Below are 20,994 nucleotides of genomic sequence, written 5' to 3'. Positions count from 1 at the left end.
TGTGGGGGTGCGGTTAGGGATCGAGAGAGGAAACGACAGCTTGCTGGTGGTGTTGAATCGTTGTGGGGTGGGGAGTATGGCAGCGGTGCGTGCAGAACGGTGGTGAAGTAAAGATTAGGATTGGGTTTAGGAAATGAGTTGGAATAAATAAAAAAATCTATTAATTATATGACATGGAAAAATAAAAAAGCCATGTGGAAAAGCTGACCGGATAAAAAATATTACACATCAGACTCAAACACACTTCGGATCCAATTTGATTAAAAAAACAAATTCTAGGGACCCAATTTGATGCGAAATTTTTTTAAGGACCAGACTTGATTCCCTTTACAATTTCAGGGACCTAAAAGGTATTTAAGCCTAAAATTTAAAGCAAATATAACAGATTCTCATACGTGTTATCCTGTGATTGGTTGTCAGTGTAAATTAAATTTTGTTTTTAATTTCCTTTTTTTCCAACGTTTTCTTAAAATGAAAGATGTGATTTGATATGCAACTTAATTTCTTACAATGAAAATGTGATTTGAATTTGATTCAATGTCATTAAGAGACTCTTAATTTGAGAAATGACGTGGAATTGGCCAGATCAGTCTCTGCTCCAAGTTATTCAACTTTTAGAGGTATTGAATGTCTATGAAAGTGATGATATATATGTCAATATACTTTTCAGATGCACAAATCTTTTTCTACTATTCACTTGCATACGCATGCGCTTATCAAAAAAAAACTTGCATACGCATGCCTATGGCTTCCCTGTCAAAGAATTTAGGGCACCATCATTTTTTTCTTTTTGGGGGAGCATTCCACGGAGCGTTAATTTTCTTTGTTTCTAGCATGTGGCCGAGGCAGAGCGTCGAAAGTGTTTTTACAACAAGACACAATTAGTAAGTAGTTGAGCTCCTTAAATATTTATAATTTGGAGTTCAACCGTTTGACAATGCATGTAGAGAATGATTTGTTGGGAGAGACATAAACAATAGCACATTTTATGCTCTTTTATTATATATACATTTGGCTTATTAAAAAACACTTAACCTGATTTTAGAGTCTCAGGATTAGTCTGTGATGATTCATTGTAAAATAAAGTTTTTCTACGAGTAGCAATTGTTGGGGTTGATTGCAATGTAAGTCTCACATTGCTAATGAAGGAGAAAAAAGATCAAGTTATGCATCTTGGAGAAGTCCCACATCGCTTAGATTAGTGAGGGGTGGGAGAGTTCAAGACTATATATAGGGATCTCAGACTCCTTGTTTGTGTTTTCTTTTTCTCTTATGCTCTTGTTTTAGAGTATTGTGAGATGTAGTTCAAATATTTACTTTGGAGAGTGTGGGTGTACTGGGGTTATGTCTATGTGTTGTAACAATTTTCACATAGTGTTTATTCTCTGGTTGTCGGTTTTGACAACGGCCGTGGTTTTTCTCCGGTTTTGGAGTTTCCACGTTATATTCTTGTGTTGTTGATTGCGCTCCAGGTTTATTTTACTTCTTCAGCTGTGTTATTTCCTAATAGTGGTATCAGAGTTTCCGGTTCGATGGATATCACTTTGTGTGGTATTGCGAAGGTGCTGAAGAAGTGTGACATTGTGGAGTGCTGTTTTGGGAGGTTCTGGCTAGGAACCAACCTGGTGCACGGTTTACAGTCGGTCTGCAGCTGCGATGATGTTGTGATGGAGGAGTTATGCAATCATGATTACACAAGGCGTTCTGGGCATGAGATTGTCCAGGTGGCACACAAGCATTGATTGATATAGATGCAAGGTGTGTGGTGATAGCGTGCGGGCATTGGTTGGCATTGATGCAAGATACGTGGTTATGTCGATGGCTGATGAACTTCCGGAGAAAGCCAACATGGAAGTTGAACCATAAATCTTCAGCAAGGTTTCGGCATGTGGAAATTCTTGGAATGGTTTAGTTCCAAGTGAAGAAAATTCTTGGGATGGTTTAGTTCCAAGTGTAGTGTACTTTTTTATGGTGGAGTATGATAATTTAATTTGTCGGTATATAGACAATGAAAATTATGTTTGTCGATGAAGACAATGATTGTCAGTGTAGACAATGAAGATTGAAGACCATTACAATCAAGGTGGAGATTGTTGGGGTTGACTGCAATGTAAGTCTCACATTATTAATGAAGGAGAAAAAAGATCAAGTTATGCATCTTGGAGAAGTCTCACATCGCTTAAATTAGTGAGGGGTGAGAGGGTTCAAGACTATATATAGGGATCTCAGACTCCTTGTTTGTGTTTTCTTTTTCTCTTATGCTCTTGTTTTAGAGTATTGTGAGATGTAGTTCAAATATTTACATTGGAGAGTGTGGGTGTACTGGGGTTATGTCTATGTGTTGTAACAATTTTCACATAATGTTTATTCTCTGGTTGTCGGTTTTGACAACGGCCGTGGTTTTTCTCCGGTTTTAAAGTTTTCACATTATATTCTTGTGTTGTTGATTGCGCTCCAGGTTTATTTTACTTCTTCAGTTGTGTTATTTCCTAACAGCAATCTCTAAGTCGTCCTTTGAAAAAGAAAACCCAGTAGCTGGCTGAGCCATGGTCAAAGACGTCTCGAATGGAAACTGACATTTCTGAAACTGTAAAATATCCAATACATAAGTGAAGATGCATGTCATTTGAAGATCTTGAATTTTCAAACCTGTATATATAATTGTTCAATTATTGGCATTCTTATTTAAAGAATAAGGTACTTAAATAGTGAGCATATTGACTATAATTTTCTTATCTGATTTGTATTCTATCAAACTAAACTACGTGCATATGTCCTAGAAGTTACTCCAATAAAACACTATTATAATAGTTAATCTAGATGCTATTATATTTTTAATTAATTTTTCAAATTTGTATTGTACAAAAAAATATCAAAACTTAATAAATTATAGACCTTGTTTTTCTTACAATGAATAATAATACACTAACTTCCAAAATAGTGATATTTTGGTTTAATTATATTTATATCTAAATACTTGAAGAAAAATAATCATACTATGAGACTCATGTCTCATTTTTTTTACAAAGAAAACTAAAAAAACAACAAATATATACAAAAGAATCTTGGTAGAAAAGAGAAACACAATAGATGGTGGAAATCTCCAAACATTCCAAGGACAATTCTCCCTAGTTACTTGTTTCGCTAACTCATTATATTGGCCACGTACACCATGTTCTTCTCACGCGGAATTTGAACAAAGGACACTAATTGCCAAGTCTTGGCTAACTGCTCCTTGATCGAAAGAATCACGTCCCTGTGCCAATACGCATGTACATCACAATTGTTGGATAAAACCTCCACTGATTCAGCGCAATCTGAGTAGCATATGATGTGATGATAATTCAGCTCCCACACATGAGAGAGGTCGACATAGATTGCACGAAGCTCAGGAGGAAAGCATCACCCGGACCTAAAGCACCTGTAAATCCTGAAACCATGTGATATATGTATCTCTAATCAATAACCATGTGATATATAACGTGTAAAAACAAGCATAATTTTTTTTAATAAAAATTAAAGCATAATTTTTTGTTCACACCTCATTTTAAGTGGAAAAGAGATGGAGGAAGGTGAGAGATATAAAAAAAAGACAGAAAATAAGAAATGTAATATGTGATATGATACCAAATATGAAGAGAGATAAAATTAAAATTAAGCGGAAATGGAGTGGAAAATTTTGAGAGTAAGACGGACCCGAAGTTTTAAAACGAATAAGGGTCATGGTTATTCACAAGGTCTCAAGTTGGGTGGTTTAGGAATTGCCTAGTCTCCCTAGAACCTTGCATGGTTTACGTATATTCTCTATAAACAAATGGATCTGCGTACGAGAAATCTTGGATTTTGAATTTTTTGGGTTCTTTATGGAAAATATAAAGTGTCAATTAAGTTTAAAGAAAACAAATGATAAGAATTTTGCACACAGAATTTGAGTAAAAGTACGAAGTAAAGAAAAAATCACAAATAAAAGTAAATAAAATAAATAAATAAAAGTAACAAGTTTAATTGAAATAAGGGTAATATATGGTTTTGGTACCTGTATAATATGCTAAGTTTGAAAATAATCGCTCTCTGAAGTAAAGTTTGAACTTTGTTCCTTTTATTTGAGAAACTACTGGTTTTGGTCCCTAGATGTCGGTCTAGTGAGAATAATTATTCTTTCACACTTCTAAAATAAGGTGGAAAGATGTGGAAGAAAAGAGTGATAAGACATGCATATAGAAAAAGTAAGAGAGAGAAAGTATAAGATGTGATAGATGATAAGAGAGAATAGATAGAAATAAAAATATGTGTAAATGAAGTGGAGGAAAAATGAGGTGTGAGTATATCATTATTGGTCTAGTGACATTTGACACTAACTCACTAATTAAATAACCCCAACAAGATTGGTGAATTCATGTGACAATTATACATTGGACCGGTGAAACCATATGCGGCAAAGGTCACTGGACCACCACCTCGTGCAGGGATTAAAACTAGGTAGTTTCTCAAACAGTAGAGACTGGGTTCAAACTTTACTTAAGAGAGAGACTATTTTAAAACTTAGCGTATTATACAGGGACCAACACCTTATTTAACCCTTGAAATAAATTGAAAATTACATCCTCAAATTTTTTTCATTTGCCTTATTTGTCACACACGTTGGACATATAAGCTTGCGAGATTTTTCAAGCAAAGTAACTATTGACTTATTTTTCTACCTGTAAATTAAAGATTTCTTTTTAGGCAAAATTATAATATAACAGGAGTTACTAGGGTACCTCAACCCAAAAAATACATGATATACAATCTTAACCAGAAAAGAGCCAAAACAGCAAAGACCCAAAACTGGTAGATAGGATAATACCACACTCAGGCCACAGCGAAAAACTCAGCAAACGAAAACAAGGGACAAGCAAACTGGGATTGGACTTGATGAAACAACCCCCCAAAGCAACGGATTTACCTATGCCAGAGAGCCACTGAGGGGCCAAGAGTACAAACTATAACAAACAAACAGATCATATGTAATTCAGACACTAAATCGGATTCACAAGCCACTCATAAGTTGAGCACTTGAAACCTTTCGATTTAGCTGAAGCCAATTCCAAACTCGAAGCTGAGCTATTTCCAAGACCTTCCTTGCATTTTTTTGGCCATTTCGAAAAATCAACTTATTTCGAAGGAGCTAGATTTGCCTATAAAAAAAATGAAGGAGCTAGATCAGCCAAGAGATCGGGGCCAGATTGATTGTGCTCCTTTCCTCTGATTCAGTGTCTTTAATTCGGCACCGTGGAAGTGCATCCAACAGCTCTCAGGGAGCACTCTAGTGATGCCTAGCCACCTATAAACAGAGTTCCAAACACAATGGGAGAACGGGCAAGTGAACATTAGATGTTCGATTGACTCTTCTACTTTCTGACAAAGAACACATGTTAGGGGGTATCAATCGACAAAGCTCTCCTTGAATTCAGGCTTAGCTTTCACTAGTACAAAAAATAGATAAGGTAGCGGTTAAAATATAGCAAAGGTAGTGGTTCTAACCGCAGAAAAGCAAGGCGTAGCCTTTGAGCAAGTGCAACGGTAGTGGTTCTTAACCGCTACCTTTAAACACTAAATGCAGCGGTTGATTTTTGAGGAACCGCTACCAATACTGCACAAATGACTCTCAGCGAACATCAAACGTAGCAGTTGTAACCGCTGCCTTTGGATAGAAATAGTAGCGGTTGTAACCGCTGCCTTTGTTTAAATATTTAACAACAAAGGCAGCAGTTCCAAACCGCTGCTTTAATTTTTTTTTTTAAATGACCAGTAGGAAATGTAGGCTTCTGACATTGCTTGCTAAATAAACATGCTAAATATTTGTCCAACGAAAAATTACATAGTTCACAAGTATCTTGATTATCACATAATACTATTTGATAGAAGGAAAAACAATTAAAACATGACAAAGTTCATCTTTTAAGGTTGTCAAACAAAATAGGCTAAAATAAACATACATATTAAGCGTACTCCTACACAAATAATAATGAAAGAGTAAGTACGATACAAAAAGATGACAACTAAATTCTCCAATAGCTTACTCATCAAAATCCAAAAGACTTCACTATCTCCATAAACCTGCATCAATAAAACAAGAATCCAAACAAGTAAACATTTGATAGTACAATTCCAACATTATCAAAGCATGAGCAAAGAGAGTTATGACATAAACACCGCTAAGCCATGAACCTCTAAAATCAACCGATACAATTAAATTCAGGTCCTCACAATGAAATAACAACAGAGGAAACAAAAACAAAGTTGGGCAGCAGGAAAGGCAAACAAAACCAACAACAAATAGGACAGGACAACAACAATTCCAACATCCTAGAGGGAGAGAAACACCAACAAAGGGAAAGGCATTACAGTAGCCAAAACAGCAGCAGGAAAAAACACTAACAGAGGCAGTAACACAACCAACAGAAAAGGAAAAAAAAAACATCCTACACAGCACCCCCCACACACACAGTAGCAGCAAAAAATTTTCCTGAGAGAATGTAGTGTTTACATACTTGAAAACAATTAAGGCCCAACATTCAGCAATAGAAAGGATTATTTTGGATCTGCAGGTTACAAAGGGGAAATTTGAAAACTATGGATCTTTTGTTTAACCAAGTTTTCTTTTATGGGTTATGCATTGTATCTGCAGTTTTAAAATCTTATACCATGAAACCTAAATAATAAGTTTTTACTTTATGAGGTATGTTTTTAAATAAAGCTATTAATTGGAAATAAGACCCCACTACAGTTAAGAAACAACCTTGGAATGAACTGATGATCATGATCACTTCTTTCATATGAGCTAAAACACTGAATAATTGATTCAAAGAAACTAAGATTATTAACCAAGACTATATGACATAAGGTGGGAAGCAACAAAAACAATCCACTTGAGAAAATTCATAACTCAAGTGTAGTCTTATGTATGTTTGGATACTCGTACGCAAGTGTTAACGCACTTTAGCACTCACATTGAGAAAAAAGTGAACGGAACACTTCTTATAAATACAAGAACTAGAGCTAACTGTCTGTGCTAACAACTGCCATACTAACTAACAGCATTAACTCCTTCGAACAAAATTACAAAAGCTAAACCAACAGCTTTATAAACTGAAATATAACTGAGGGTAATTAGTCTAATATTCAGAATCAGATTAACCAATTAGATTCCTTTCTCTCTCAATTCTCTGTTATACTGTTTCTCTGTGTTCCCCTCTCATTTCTCTATATAATGACCAAGTAAAATACTATCCAACACAAACAAGCATGAAACCAAAAGTTAAGAGCCTTTTGAATCTTTTTTCTTTTTAAAACAGAAAATTTGAAGTTGAGAAAGCTATTTTTGATCTAGAAGAGGTGATTGAGCTGGTGAAAGTTAGATCATGGAAGTGGTTAACCGATAAAGCTCAAGCTTTTAGGTACTCCACTTATGCACTAGAAGATGATGTGAAGGACTTGTTTCTTGAACTTGAATTGGATATGCATCTGTTATATGCAATTGTTTATTTCCCAAGCAAAAAGTTGTTTTGATAAGCAAAAATATATATAATAAGGAAGTACTAGGTGTACTTCAAACCAAATAACTAAGAGTAGAAAAAAAAGAAAGAAAGCAAGGATGGTACTAACTTACCCATCTCAGGAAATACTATCTAACATCAAAACCAACACTAAACTACCAAGCTATACACTGGCCTTAGCCCACTAGGGAATTCATTCAATCAAAACTACACTAACAGGGCCTAGATAACGTAATCAGCAGCAGAAAAAGATAGCCACCACATTGCCATAAAGTACTAGTAAGTTTTCCTTGATCTTTTATTGTGCATAGCCTGTGTATTTCAGTGAAGCTGATGAAATGATCAAGTTTTGCTTCTACTTGATTCAAAGTGGCACTCGTTTATGTTTATTCACAAATTTAGAAATCCCTAGCATGGATTTATGTTTTTAGTGAGTTAATAAACCTTTCAAGCGTTACTACATGCATCTAACATGTGAATATTCACATACCTTAAATCTATCACTGCTCATTCTTACACAACAATAGTTACCGGTGGTGATCTTCTATGCCTTATCACAGTTGGAAATTACATCTGATCTGAATTACAATCTATTCAGAGTATTGAATTTTTATTTTACATTTTCTTCAGGGATCTATCTAGTAACAACAACATTTCAATTAGATAAGCCAATTTGTATCCCAGCTTGCACAAAACAGACCCCATCACATATTCATAAACTAAACCAGAGAAAACAAATTGCACCCTTCAATTTTCTATCTATTTGATTATCTAACATGCCCACAAATTACATAACGGCACTGAGAAGGTAGAAGCAACTATGTATTAAATCAAACAGTGGAAAAAGTTAGAATTAGGAGAATTACCACAAAAAATATCTTATAATCAAACTTCAGCAACAAAAAAGTGGAAGCCACACAAATTTTAAGTAGAGATAACAGTGTCTCTACCATTCTCTGAAAAAGCTAATAAAAGCCTAAAACCGTCAATGAGTATAATTGCACTAGCTCTTATAGACATAAATAATGTCAAGATGATGTTACCATCAAATGATTAAACTTTCTGACCTTATTCATAAACCCTGTTGTATTACTAGGTCTGCCACCATTCTAATGTTATCATTTATCTAAAAAATACTTTTTTACCTGATTCATGTTAAAAATGCATTTTTTTTTTCAAATTTGACCCAGCAAGAACAAAATGGAAATTGGAAAGAACTAGAGCAGATGAAGAAAGAGGAAAAGGAAAATGGGGGTATAGAGTTTGGTACATGTAGCTATCGAGCTCATCCACAAAATCATCAAGCGGCATCAAATTGGCCAATGCAACAATCTATCAATCACAACACCAATTAGCAAAAATTTGAAGTTGAAAACGATAATCAAATTTGATACAGAGAAATGAGAAAAGGGAAAGAACAAACAAACCTGGTGGCCATAGTGGATTGATTTCATCATGGCATAGCAACTGTCTTTGCCGCCGTTAACGAGTGCAACCACCTTCATCGGTGGTGTTTTCTTCCTGGGAGAGAGAGAGAGGTAGAGTGCGTAGAAGATAGCAGCAGTAACAGACCGTACACCGACGCCGGCAACAGCAATATACAAACGACGACACAAAGCGGAGCACGGCAGAGACAAAAATACGCTTGCAACAACGGCAGCAACAAGGTGACGATTGACAGCAGTGAGATGGCGTAGGGCGGAGATGAAGTGTGGGAAGAAGACGCAGCAACGCAGAAGAAGAACGAGAGTGAAAACTGCGCACGATCTATGTGTGGAAAGCTAGGGGCGCGCACGATGTGGATAAACCAGTAATTTTTTTTTCAAAATTACTTTAAGGTTGCATCTTTTATGGTTGCAGGTTTTTTTTACCCGATGCCAAAGCCCACTTTCCTTAATTTATTACTTAGCCCGCTACCTATTGCCTGCTTAAAGGTTGCGGTTGTCTTTTAACCACTACCTTAGCCCCTTTTTTGCTAATTTAAAAAAAAAAACGTGTTAACGTAGCAGTTACTTCAAAACTGCTATCTTTAGCCCACTACTTATTCCTTTTTGTGGTGTAGTGTTTGTCGATACCCTTCCCCAAAGCAATCGCCAGCCAAACACAAGGGTGATTGAGGGAGCTACTCCAAGCCACAAAGCTTTAAAAGTTGGAATTAGAGTCTCTCCATCCAGGTCTTGCAGAAAAGAAAACGCTGAGCTAACTGCGTAGGTTCCTTCACTACATAATTCCCACCATCCATTTGTCTTTCCTGCCTTCAGCAAGTGTAACTTTTTTTTTTGATAAGCCAAAACTTGCATTAAATTGAGTACAAGGGGTACTCAACCCAAATACAAAGAAACAAAAAAAAACAAACAAGAAAAAGCAAAAACCAAACCAAAGACAAACTAGAGCTAAAACAGTGGCCAAACAAACCAACGAGTAGCAGGAAAAACCAAAAATCCCATAGCAGGTTGCAAGTAATGCAACTACACTAACCAGCACTAAGACAAACCCCTTCTAAACCAAACTGTGGCCCAGCACTAGACAGATTGCACGCACAAAAGGGGATTGGAGATCCATTCAAAGTAAGAGTAGCAGAACCCCTTAAAATTGGATTTATTCCACATCCAGGATCTCCATCTAATTAGCTCCATAGCCGCAGCAACCGTAGTAACTTCATCCCGGAACTCAGCTCCATTCCTGATAAGCCAAATGGTCCAAACAACCGCCATCCAAACCGAAATCAGCAACTGTAACTGAATGAACTTCAGACAAATCCTCCTCCTCCTCCATCTCTTCCTCTCTAGCCAAGATGGGCCTGCGCCAATGTTAGTTTCATCTCAATAAGCCGTTTTCCCACTTACCTATCTCTAAGATGCAGTGCGATTAAAGATGCTAATTTGAGGTCTAAGTCTCATGCATTCTTCAATAAAGTCAATAATTTCTATATGGTCAACTTCTTTCATGAGTATCGCTTCGACCCACTTTGCAAAATAATCTACAACCACCTAAATATATTTATGGCCTTTCGATGAAGTTCATCGTAGAAATGACATATGTTACATAACTGAGTGTAACTCTCTAGTTGAAACGTGTTGATTATTACTATGCCTTTGGAAATCCTCACATTTCTTAGCATAGTCTATACAATACTTCATCATCGATCTTTGGCTAATACAAACCTTGTCAACAAAACATCCATTTAATTATTCGACGCACTCCGTGTACACCGTATAAACCTGTAATTCATCAATCCATCCACATCGAAGGGTCCATTTGGTAGGCAAAATAACTGCACATAAGGTAATAGGGTAATCATATGCTACTATAATATGTTATTTATTGTGTAAACAAGATCTGATAACACAATCATGTACCTAATTCTATCACGTTCATCATGTGTAAACGTTATCTGAAAATGGAGGTAGAGTTAGAACTTAATATGACAAGATAGAATAACAAATTTTCATTCTTTTTCCGTACCCTCATCTCGTATTAAATTATATTTATATAATTTACATAATTTTAATTTTGTGCATATACAAAATTACTAGTCTTATTATTTTCAATTACTACTTTTTATTTCTAGGCTAAAATAATTTATTTACTCATAAATTTAATTAAAATTAAACTAATTTATAAATGGTAAAAATATTGGATTTATTCATATAAAATAATAAAATTTTCATTCTCACTTCCTACTACTTAGTTAACATTATTTTTTGATATTATAATAAAAATAAATAAAATAATTATTCACTAAAAGTAAAATAGACTGCTCACTTATAAAAATTGATAAAATAATAGTAAATATAGACTAATTTTATATTATCATATGCTACTATTTAAAATTATTTCTCTACTTATATAATAATATTTAAGAATTTAAATATAAAGTACTTTAAAAAAACATTTTTAATAACATTTTAAAATTTGATTGACTTTTATTGTTTATTACTTTCCAGTACTGTTGATTGGTTACCTATATAATTTTAATTAAAACATGCACCTTAAAAAAATAAAAAAGTAGGCTAATTAATAAAAATTAATTTAATTTTTCATTACCTTTAAAACATAGGTTCATTTATAAAAAATATAAAAATTAAATTTAATAGGTTTTCACTTTTTAAAAAATTATGTTTTGTACAATTTTTATTTCAAAGGGAAATTTAATAAAATTTTCATTATTTATATTATATTCAATTATTACCATGCCTAACTTAAATATAAGATAAGATGAGTCTATTGCTCTTATCATATCATGTATTATCTAACTTTCAATCATATCATACTTTTCAAACCTCAACTCACTTTCCATACACTTGTCTCCGAGCCTTAACTCAAGTGATAAGAGCTAGAAAACATAAGAATTGAGTGGGATAAAAAATGAAGAGTCCATGTTAAAACCATAAGAGAGACTATTGTTTTACAACATTACTAACAACTAATTTACCTTAAAAAAAAACTTTCCATACTCCTATATTTTGTCGTGCTCTCATCTAGATCACGGGCCACACAAAACCAATAACACAAAGGACAAGAAATCGAGGGAGTGTGTAATAACACAATACTAGATTCTTTTGTGCCTTGAAAGTTGGAAATCATCTAATCCCACCTCCTATATATATATATATTATATGATCCTATCTTGGTCACTATCTCATTGGTAGATACTGCTTATCTGCACTATTTGCCTATCACCCCCACTCTCCCACCCTTGTACATCTCACTGAGTTCCCTAATTTCCATTCTCCTTCCCTAACTCCATTTCAATAAACACCAATGCACTTCTAGTTCTAATCACACCCTCATACAACCACCACCTTCAAACCCTTCTTCTAATTCCAACACTATATAAAGTGTTCACAATTAAGAAATTAACCAAACCTCAAACTCAAATTCAGAACCCCCAATATGAGTGCTGTGAATCTCAACACATGGGCACGCCCAAGTTTCGTCTTCAACCATGCCACCAGATCCAGATCCCCAACATTCTACCTCTACCATGGCCTTAGGAAGATACCCATTTCGCCGATTATCCCTGCAAAGCCGCAGAGGCAACAGCTTTCTTCTTCTTCCACGGTTTCCGCGGTGCTGACCAAGGAGGAGACGCTGGAGGCTGAGGAAGAGAAACCCACTTTCAATTTCAAGTCCTACATGATTCAGAAAGCCACCCAGGTTAACCAGGCCCTCGACGACGCCGTTTCGCTCCGGGACCCTGTCAAGATCCATGAAGCGATGCGGTACTCGCTCCTCGCCGGCGGGAAGAGAGTCAGGCCGGTTCTCTGCCTCGCCGCCTGCGAGCTCGTCGGAGGGACTGAGCCCATGGCGATGCCGGCGGCGTGCGCGCTTGAAATGATCCACACCATGTCGCTCATTCACGATGACCTCCCTTGTATGGACAACGACGATCTCCGGCGAGGGAAGCCGACGAACCATAAGGTTTTCGGGGAGGACGTGGCGGTCCTCGCCGGCGACGCGCTTCTCGCCTTCGCCTTCGAGCATATCGCCGTTGCCACCGCCGGCGTTTTGCCGGCGAGGGTTGTCCGGGCGGTCGGGGAACTCGCGAAGTGCATCGGCTCCGAGGGTCTCGTCGCCGGCCAGGTCGTCGACATCAATTCTGAAGGCTTATCCGATGTGGGACTTGAGAGGCTCGAGTTTATTCATCTCCACAAAACCGCGGCGTTGCTTGAAGGTGCGGTTGTTCTCGGTGCCATTCTCGGTGGTGGGTCTGATGCAGAGGTTGAGAGGCTGAGGAAATTTGCTAGCTGCATTGGATTGTTGTTTCAGGTGGTTGATGATATTCTTGATGTGACAAAGTCTTCACAGGAATTGGGGAAAACTGCTGGAAAAGATTTGGTGGCTGATAAGGTTACTTACCCCAAGCTTTTGGGGATAGAGAAGTCCAAGGAGTTTGCTGAGAAGTTGAACCGTGATGCACAGGAACAACTCATTGGGTTTGATCCTCATAAAGCTGCTCCTTTGATTGCTTTAGCTAATTACATTGCTTACAGGCAAAACTAGATTATTGTTGTTTTACAGAATTGAAAATTATTCCCTTAAGAAATTGTGATTTATATTTATGAAATCATTGCAATTAGGGATGTATACACTATACAATAATCCCCTGCAATATCCAATGAAAGTGGTATTCTGTTTTTTTTGTTCTCTTCTGATCCTGAAGTTCTGATTGAGTTTGCATATTATGTGCTGAGATGGGTACATTGTTGGGGGATAATCAAACACCTTTATGTATAGATTATATGCAGTGTAGTACTTTAGTTAATTCTATCTCTGCATATTTGTCAATAGCGCGCTATAGTATTGTGCTTAGCGGCCCCTACTAGTTGTAGGGTCAGTGTGTAACGGTGCAGTTCATTGTAGTAGCTGTTGCGGCCGCTATAGCGGTGGAAAAAGCGGCCATAAGCGGCGCTATTTGGCCGCTATTTGGTGAAACTGATAAAAACCCAAAATGTGCCTTCAAAAAGTTAATGTTGGCATTTGTGGGGGTATTTTCATGATTTTAGGCAGTTTAGTTTAAGCATTAGAGGCTTAAACTTCTTGGTTACCTTGGCTTTTATGGGTACTTGATTATTTTGTTTAAGATACATGACCTTTTATAATTATGACTGTCATGAATTTTCAGTATTTTTGAGCATTTATATATGCATATAGTTAAATTATATAAATTTTATAAAAAAATCAGTATAGCAACCATCCTGCTATGCGCTATATCACTATGGCATTTTTGGGGCTGCCTGCTACGCGCCGCTATCCGAGATTGATAACACTGTTTGCACATTTGTTTTTGTTCCTTCTGCTGTTTAATTTTCAGCAGAGAAGGAAAAATCAGCCATATTATTGGAGCCTGTTAAAGCAATCAATTTGGTTCCAACCTGGTTAGGCATATTCTTTGAAGATGCATTACTGTTTGAAGAGATTTGGCAATCTTGTATCAATGAATGAAACCCTGTAATCCTGTTCATTCCTTATAATATTAGATTCCTACAAATAAGATGATCTTGCTACTTGTGTTATTATAATGGGGAGCTTGTTCTTTATGTTTCTGTAATATTTTAATTTAACATGTGCATCTGGTGTTCCTGAACTTGTGCGGAAAATATTGACTTAGGAGTGGAAACTGATAATACTATATTTGAGAATATCAGAAACGTGTTACGTGATTCTATTGTACCAACTGAATCACCGGACTTTGAAATGGTCCTTTCTGTTGATGTTGCCGTGAAGTATTGTTAGTTAGGCAAAAGTCTGAATCTTCCTACAGAAACTGATACTTGGCCCTAGCTGACTTCATAACTTATATGTTTGTTTGGATATCAATTGAGTACAACATGAACTTTCGGTTCACAATCTATAAATAGTTTCTACCACTACCTTAAAGTAAGATCTAGCGTCCGTTTATATTTGCGCTAACGAATATTCAAATATGACCGGTACATGTAGATATCTGAACTGCAAAAATATAGTTTGTGGTCATTTTTTACTTTAGTTGTTTCGTTGTCATTGTTAGTTTATAACTCCTCATGATCCACCCCATGTGTTAACGCATGAATGATCATGGCATTATGATTAAGGCCCAGTTTGGAAGAGCTTATTTGAGCTTATCTGACAGCATAAACTCTTATGCCAGTGTTTGGGAGGGCTTATGCAAACAGCTTATGGCAGGCCATAAGCTATTTTCAGCTTATTTTCATAAGCTACTCAAGATAGCTTATAAAAAACAGCTTATGCTTATATACAGTTTAGTTTTAATTTATTTCAATAAATTTTTAAAAATAGCTTATGAATAAGCGCTTATGTCATAAGCGCTTATTAAGCAACCACTTATTCCAACAGTTTAAGCTGTTTGGTAAGGGCTGAATGAATGGTTCACGCAAGAATCATTGGGATTGAAGCGTGGATAAATGCACAGACTCACCTACCATGTGCTTAAATTCCACTTTTTAATTAGAAAGTGAAGGGAGCAAAGATCGAACTCTAAACCGCTAAGTCATAGAGGTTCTGATACCATGTCAAACAACCACTTAGACCAAAAGTTTAAGCTGTTGGGTAAATGTTGAATGAATAATTTTATATTATATTATAACAGCGCCCTCTACCAAACTTGTGTTCAGGCATGAGAATTGACAATTGAAAATAACTAGGACTCCCTGCTCCTTACCTTTCCTAACTTGTTGAGACTTTGTTTACTCTTGATCTTTTGTTCAAGGATTAAAACAAGATGCTTTTCTTTTTTGCAATTGCCACCACAAGCTCTGGTTTTTCTATTGTGTTCCTTCACATTGTTTCTTGGGGTAAAACCAATGTTCTGAAAACCAGATCAGTCGATCCGGTTGGGAACCGGGCACAACACCGGTTCGGAACACTGTGAAAACCAGTTGTACAGAGAACCGGAGTTGAACCAGCCAAATCGTTCAACACCGCGGGTTGACCAATTTTTCTCGGTTCTGTTGAACCAGCCCAAAACGACGTCGTTTTGGGGGAAAATTAGCACACCCTAATTGCAAAGGCACAGAACGACGTCGTTTTGCTATCTCTGTTTGTTTTTTGAAACAAAAGCAAAAAAAAAAAAAAATAGAAAGGTAGAGAGTGAAACAACGCGAACCAAAGCGACGGCTTTCACCCTCCCTGCGACGGTGGTTTCCGGAAGACAGTGGTGGTCTCTGCGGCGACTGTGTCCAGCACGCAACAGGCACAACAGTGTTCGAACAGAGGAACTGAGCAAACATAAGTAGAAGCAATGTCGAACCCGAATCAGGCGAATGAAGCTCCTCACTTGGCTGCCACTCAACAGGTATTCTTCCATATGATTTCTCTTTTCTCTTTTCAAGCTGTTCTTTATTTGATTTCCATACTTAGGGGTTTAATTTCTCAACTCTCTCATCTCTATTCTATATTTTTCTATTGTTCAAATTTTTTAATAATTTTTTGAATCATCTATTGTTGTCATATGTGTTATGAATTCTCAGTATATGTTTTGTTCCATGATTTCTAAATTATACATTATAACTATATGTTTTGTTGAGTTTGTTCTATGATTTCTATGTATATTTGTGTGCTTTGCTCTAACGTGCTCTGTTCTAACTTCTGAATGAATTTTTTTGATTTCCAATTTGGTTGTCCTTTTTGCTGTCTATGAATATTATGACCTTTTAATTGTAGGATGATGGAAGAAATACTACTCCAATTGATGCTTCTCCTAATGTTGTTGGGACACATGAAGCGGCGAGAACTGCTGCTAATGTTCGTGGGAAAAAGGATCCTGCTTGGGAGCATTTTGCATTTAAAAAGGAAGGAAAGACCAATGTGTACACTTGCATCTATTGTGGAACACCATACAGTGGCGGAGGCATAAATAGAATCAAGCACCATTTTGTGGGCAAACCAGGTCAAATAAGCTCTTGCAAGAAAGTTCCTCATGATGTTCGACATAAAATGGAAGAGGCATTAGATAGTATTGAACAAAAGAAAAATGAAGTTCGGAATAACCGGAATGAAGCATTTGGTGATGGAGTTATTGATGAAGTTGGTCATGAACGATGCTTGCCCAACTGTAACACCTGCATCTGCTCAAAGCAAAGGAAAAAGGAGTTTGATGCTTTCAAAGTTGAAATGTCTAAACCACATGTGCAAGAGTTTGAAACAGAAAATTCCTCAACTATTTTATTTTCGGGTTAAATATGTTTTTCGTCCCTGGACATTTAGTGAGATTTGGTTTTATTAATCATCACTGGAGTCAATGGCGGAACTATGTTGAGACAGGGTGTAAGACCCAAGTTTTTAAGCTTAGAATAAGTGGGATAGATTTCCATTTACGATTAGGCTTGACGTATCGTGAAGGAAAATGTAAGGCCCAAGTTTTTAAACTTATGCCAAGTAAATAGAATCCTATTCACGATTAATGTTGATGTATCGTGAAGGGAAACCTGAACTAGAGTTTACTAAATGAAATAAATTTATGAAGGAGAAAGTTCAGGAAAAGTCTAAGGATTATACCAAAGTCGATAAAAGTTATAGCACGATCGTTATACGCTTAAACCTAGGTCAGAAACCCTAGTATATAGCTAGTTTTCACTTTTAGGCACGATGGAAGTTAATTCCAAAAATCTTCAGAGAAATGTTAGAACTTCTCTTTTTCCATATATCACAATCGTTTCGAGGCGAAACTCTAGGATCTACGAACGTCCGATTCCAATCATCGGAAGTTTGCCGAAACCGAAACCCTGGTATTTCAAAACTCTAGAATCACCCGACTATGAGGACTTTTTCTATTCGGAACATCAAATGAAGATTCCACATGCGTACACCCATTTCTCTTGATGATTTCAATCTTTCTTCAGAAGGAAGTTTTCCATTCCGACATTCGATGCAAAAAGCAACTTATCGGGTAAAATAGTTTTACACCGACTTTGCATTAGTTGCCAAAAATACAAGGAGACATCTTTTGAGTTTTGGAATTCTTTTGCCAAAACCTATCTTAGAATTCACGGAGAATGACGCCGGAAAAATCAGATTCGCGAAACTTTCATTTTACCGCGTTTTGCCAACCTCTATATATAGCAAGAAAGGTGAGAAAAATTACAAAAACTCCTCCATTTCTCTCCCAAACCCGCGAGCTCCATTGAAGAGGAAGGAAGAAGAGCTTTTGTTCAATCCTTGCTTGATCGTCGATTAATCAGTTGCTACTTCAAGGTTTCGATGTATAGTCGCTAATCCTTACCTCTGATCGCTTTTTCCATAGCTTTTCTGTAGACTTTTCTGAGCTGATAGTTTTGAGGTTTTTGCAAAACTATCCTGAATATTTCATTTTTGATTCTAAACATCTTCCTTACATGCCCAAGATCACTTCTGCCGGATTAGATTTTCCGTTATGCCGCCGGATTTCCGCCGGAATCAATTTTAGCCTCAAATACCCATTTTTGGAGTAAAGCTTCAACCTTTAGGCTGAAAACTATCGCCTTAGCTTAGTGCTAGTAGGATTAGTTGTCATAAACGTCGTTGGTGACGTCCCTGTCAAATTTGCTTTTTGGGATTTCAGTTTTGAAATTCTAAGTTAAAAATCATGACCAAAATACCCCTGCGACAGTTTTTGATCCGATAATTTTTCCGAGTTCAGAATACCCTTAGTTACGGCTAATGATAGCATAGGAACCAAGTTTGATCGAAGAAAAATCGAATCCCACAATTGTGAAAAGTGGCCAAGACCTATAGGGGGGAGGAGGAAAATTTCCTTTTCCGAAAACTTGTCCTTTCGCGCTAGATTATCGTACCTCGGAGTATATACTACTTCGTGTAACCTTAGTGAGTATTGATAGCTTAGTTTCCGATAGATTTTGATGGAATTCTGTGGTTTACTCTAAAGGTTCTTTTGAAGAATTTCTTGAAGATCAAGGAGCTCATTGTGAAGGAACGTTTGAGGAGAACGCTGGAATAACTAGAGGTAAGGGCAACTTACCTTGCTAGTTAATGCTTTAGGTGTCGATGAATTCGACTTGATTTATTGTTTATGCACTTGTTGTGTTTGACTGGTAAAATGTTTTCTGAGGCTTCGGCTGACAATGTAGATGATTCATCTACTGAATGCTTTTGAGATTGAATTTCATGCTAAGTGCTAAGTGGGTAATTTAGGATGTGTGGTGCATGCTTTATATGCTAAGTGCTACGTGGTTATTGCATAATATGTGGATATATGACATGCTGGTTGATTGGGCTGAGTTATTTATGCTTTTGCAATGAAATCTGAGATCCTGAGTAGTGAGAATAGCGAGCAGGTCATGCCGATTTTATTTTGAGAGTTTTGAGAAAGTTTGATAGGACGAATGAGATTCGAGCCTTGTATGGTTTTAGTGGATCGAGACATTTTCTGGAGTCATTTGGGATTTGGAGATCCTGAGAACTTATAAGATTCGCGATAAGATTAAAAGGATATTATTTTGTAAAGAAAATTCATAAGACATTAAACAACCTCTAAATCTTCAAATAATGATAATAAACTCGGAAGGAAGCTTAGGATGAAGATCTTAGTTTTGGGAAACGAGAAGTGTCGTCGGATCCAAGTGTTGAGATATTGAGAGGTTTTGAGTATGTTGATACTCTTGTGCTCTGGGAGCAGTTGTGTTGTTGGGCTATCTGAGAGATAAGCCGGGAAACGGGTAGTTTCCGAGCATGTTGATGCTCTTTGCTCGTTGAGCAGTGTTGACCATCGGATAGAGATGAGTCGGATGATTTGGAGATCATCATGAGATACAGTCTATGCCTTCGGGTATAGTTTATGCCTTCGGGTACAGTTTATGCCTTCGGGTACAGTCTATGCCTTCGGGTACAGTTTATACCTTCGGGTAATTTGGACATCGACGGGGGATATGATCGACCGTGAGGTTAGGATCGACCTGTTGATTGTCGGGCATAGCGGAGGGAAAAGTCGACCCGCAGGGTTAGGACTAATCCGACTATGTCAAGGTTGTAAGCACACTCGAGGGTTATGGTCGGCACAATGCCAGTGTTAGGACTGACTCGATCGTGCCCGGCCTACTTCTTCCGAAATCGTCGAGATTGACGTTGCATTGACATATCATGCACTCTAATTAAATTCGTTGGGATTTGGATGAGTTGAGGGGATAAACATCGTTATGTGTTTTGATGAGTAGATGTTGATAAGCATCGTTATGTGTTTTGATGAGTAGATGTTGATAAACATCGTTATGTGTTTTGATGAGTAGATGTTGATAAATATCGTTACGTGCTTTGATGATTGAATTGTACTAGAGATTTGATAACATGCTATGTTTAAACCTTAGGGTAGACAATGCAGAACTTATATGCATATAGACAACATATATATATATACCCCTTATACTTTACCTGTTGTCTTGTATTCTCTATACTATATTCCGTAAGTTGACCCTTGCGCGTGCTACCTGTGTTTGGGGGGCTATGTATGCCCTTTTTGTCAGATGTCGTTGATGGATTCTTTCGTGATTCTTCGTCGTTCGGGGAAGACCCGGAGCGAAATGACTACTACTGAGCCTTCGACGTGGACCTGGACTTCATGCATGACCAGATGAGAGTCGATGATGGAAGTATGGAGGATGGGTGTTTAGAGTCTACTAAGGTTGGGTGTTAGTGTCCTAGCTCTGACTTATTCTTATTTTTGAGGGCTTGTGTTGCTGACACTTGACCTAACATTTTGGGATTGTACATTTTACCTACGGGCGTTACACTTTTCTACTTTCCGTCACTGGAGGTTACTCGTGACGAGGTCGCTACTTACAACGGGGGATGTTATATATATTGTATATTAGTTCTGTCGCCTTTCGCATTTGGGTTTTATTTATTTCAGTCTTGTCTTAGTTATTATCGAAAAACAAAATATTTACGTTTTTCCGCATTAAGTTTATTTTGGTTACTAAAGTGACGCCACCGAAATCGGGGTGTTACACAGGGGAGGGCCATG

At 37.0% G+C, this 20,994-nt stretch overlaps 1 protein-coding gene across 1 annotated transcript; it reads left to right on the top strand.

Annotated features, from left to right (window-relative positions):
• Nucleotides 1-12,167: 12,167 nt before the first annotated feature.
• Nucleotides 12,168-13,688, top strand: LOC130712049 (geranylgeranyl pyrophosphate synthase, chloroplastic-like). The gene has a single exon (XM_057561877.1). It carries the CDS (start codon nt 12,435-12,437, stop codon nt 13,542-13,544), a length of 1,110 nt encoding a protein of 369 aa, XP_057417860.1. The 5' UTR covers nt 12,168-12,434; the 3' UTR covers nt 13,545-13,688.
• The last annotated feature ends 7,306 nt before the right edge of the window (nt 13,689-20,994 follow it).

Source organism: Lotus japonicus, chromosome 4 (genome assembly GCF_012489685.1).
Source record: "Lotus japonicus ecotype B-129 chromosome 4, LjGifu_v1.2".
Classification (NCBI taxonomy): Eukaryota; Viridiplantae; Streptophyta; class Magnoliopsida; order Fabales; family Fabaceae; genus Lotus; species Lotus japonicus.
The sequence above is the reverse complement of the archived record's forward strand: the minus strand, read 5'-3'. Positions and strand labels throughout refer to the sequence as shown.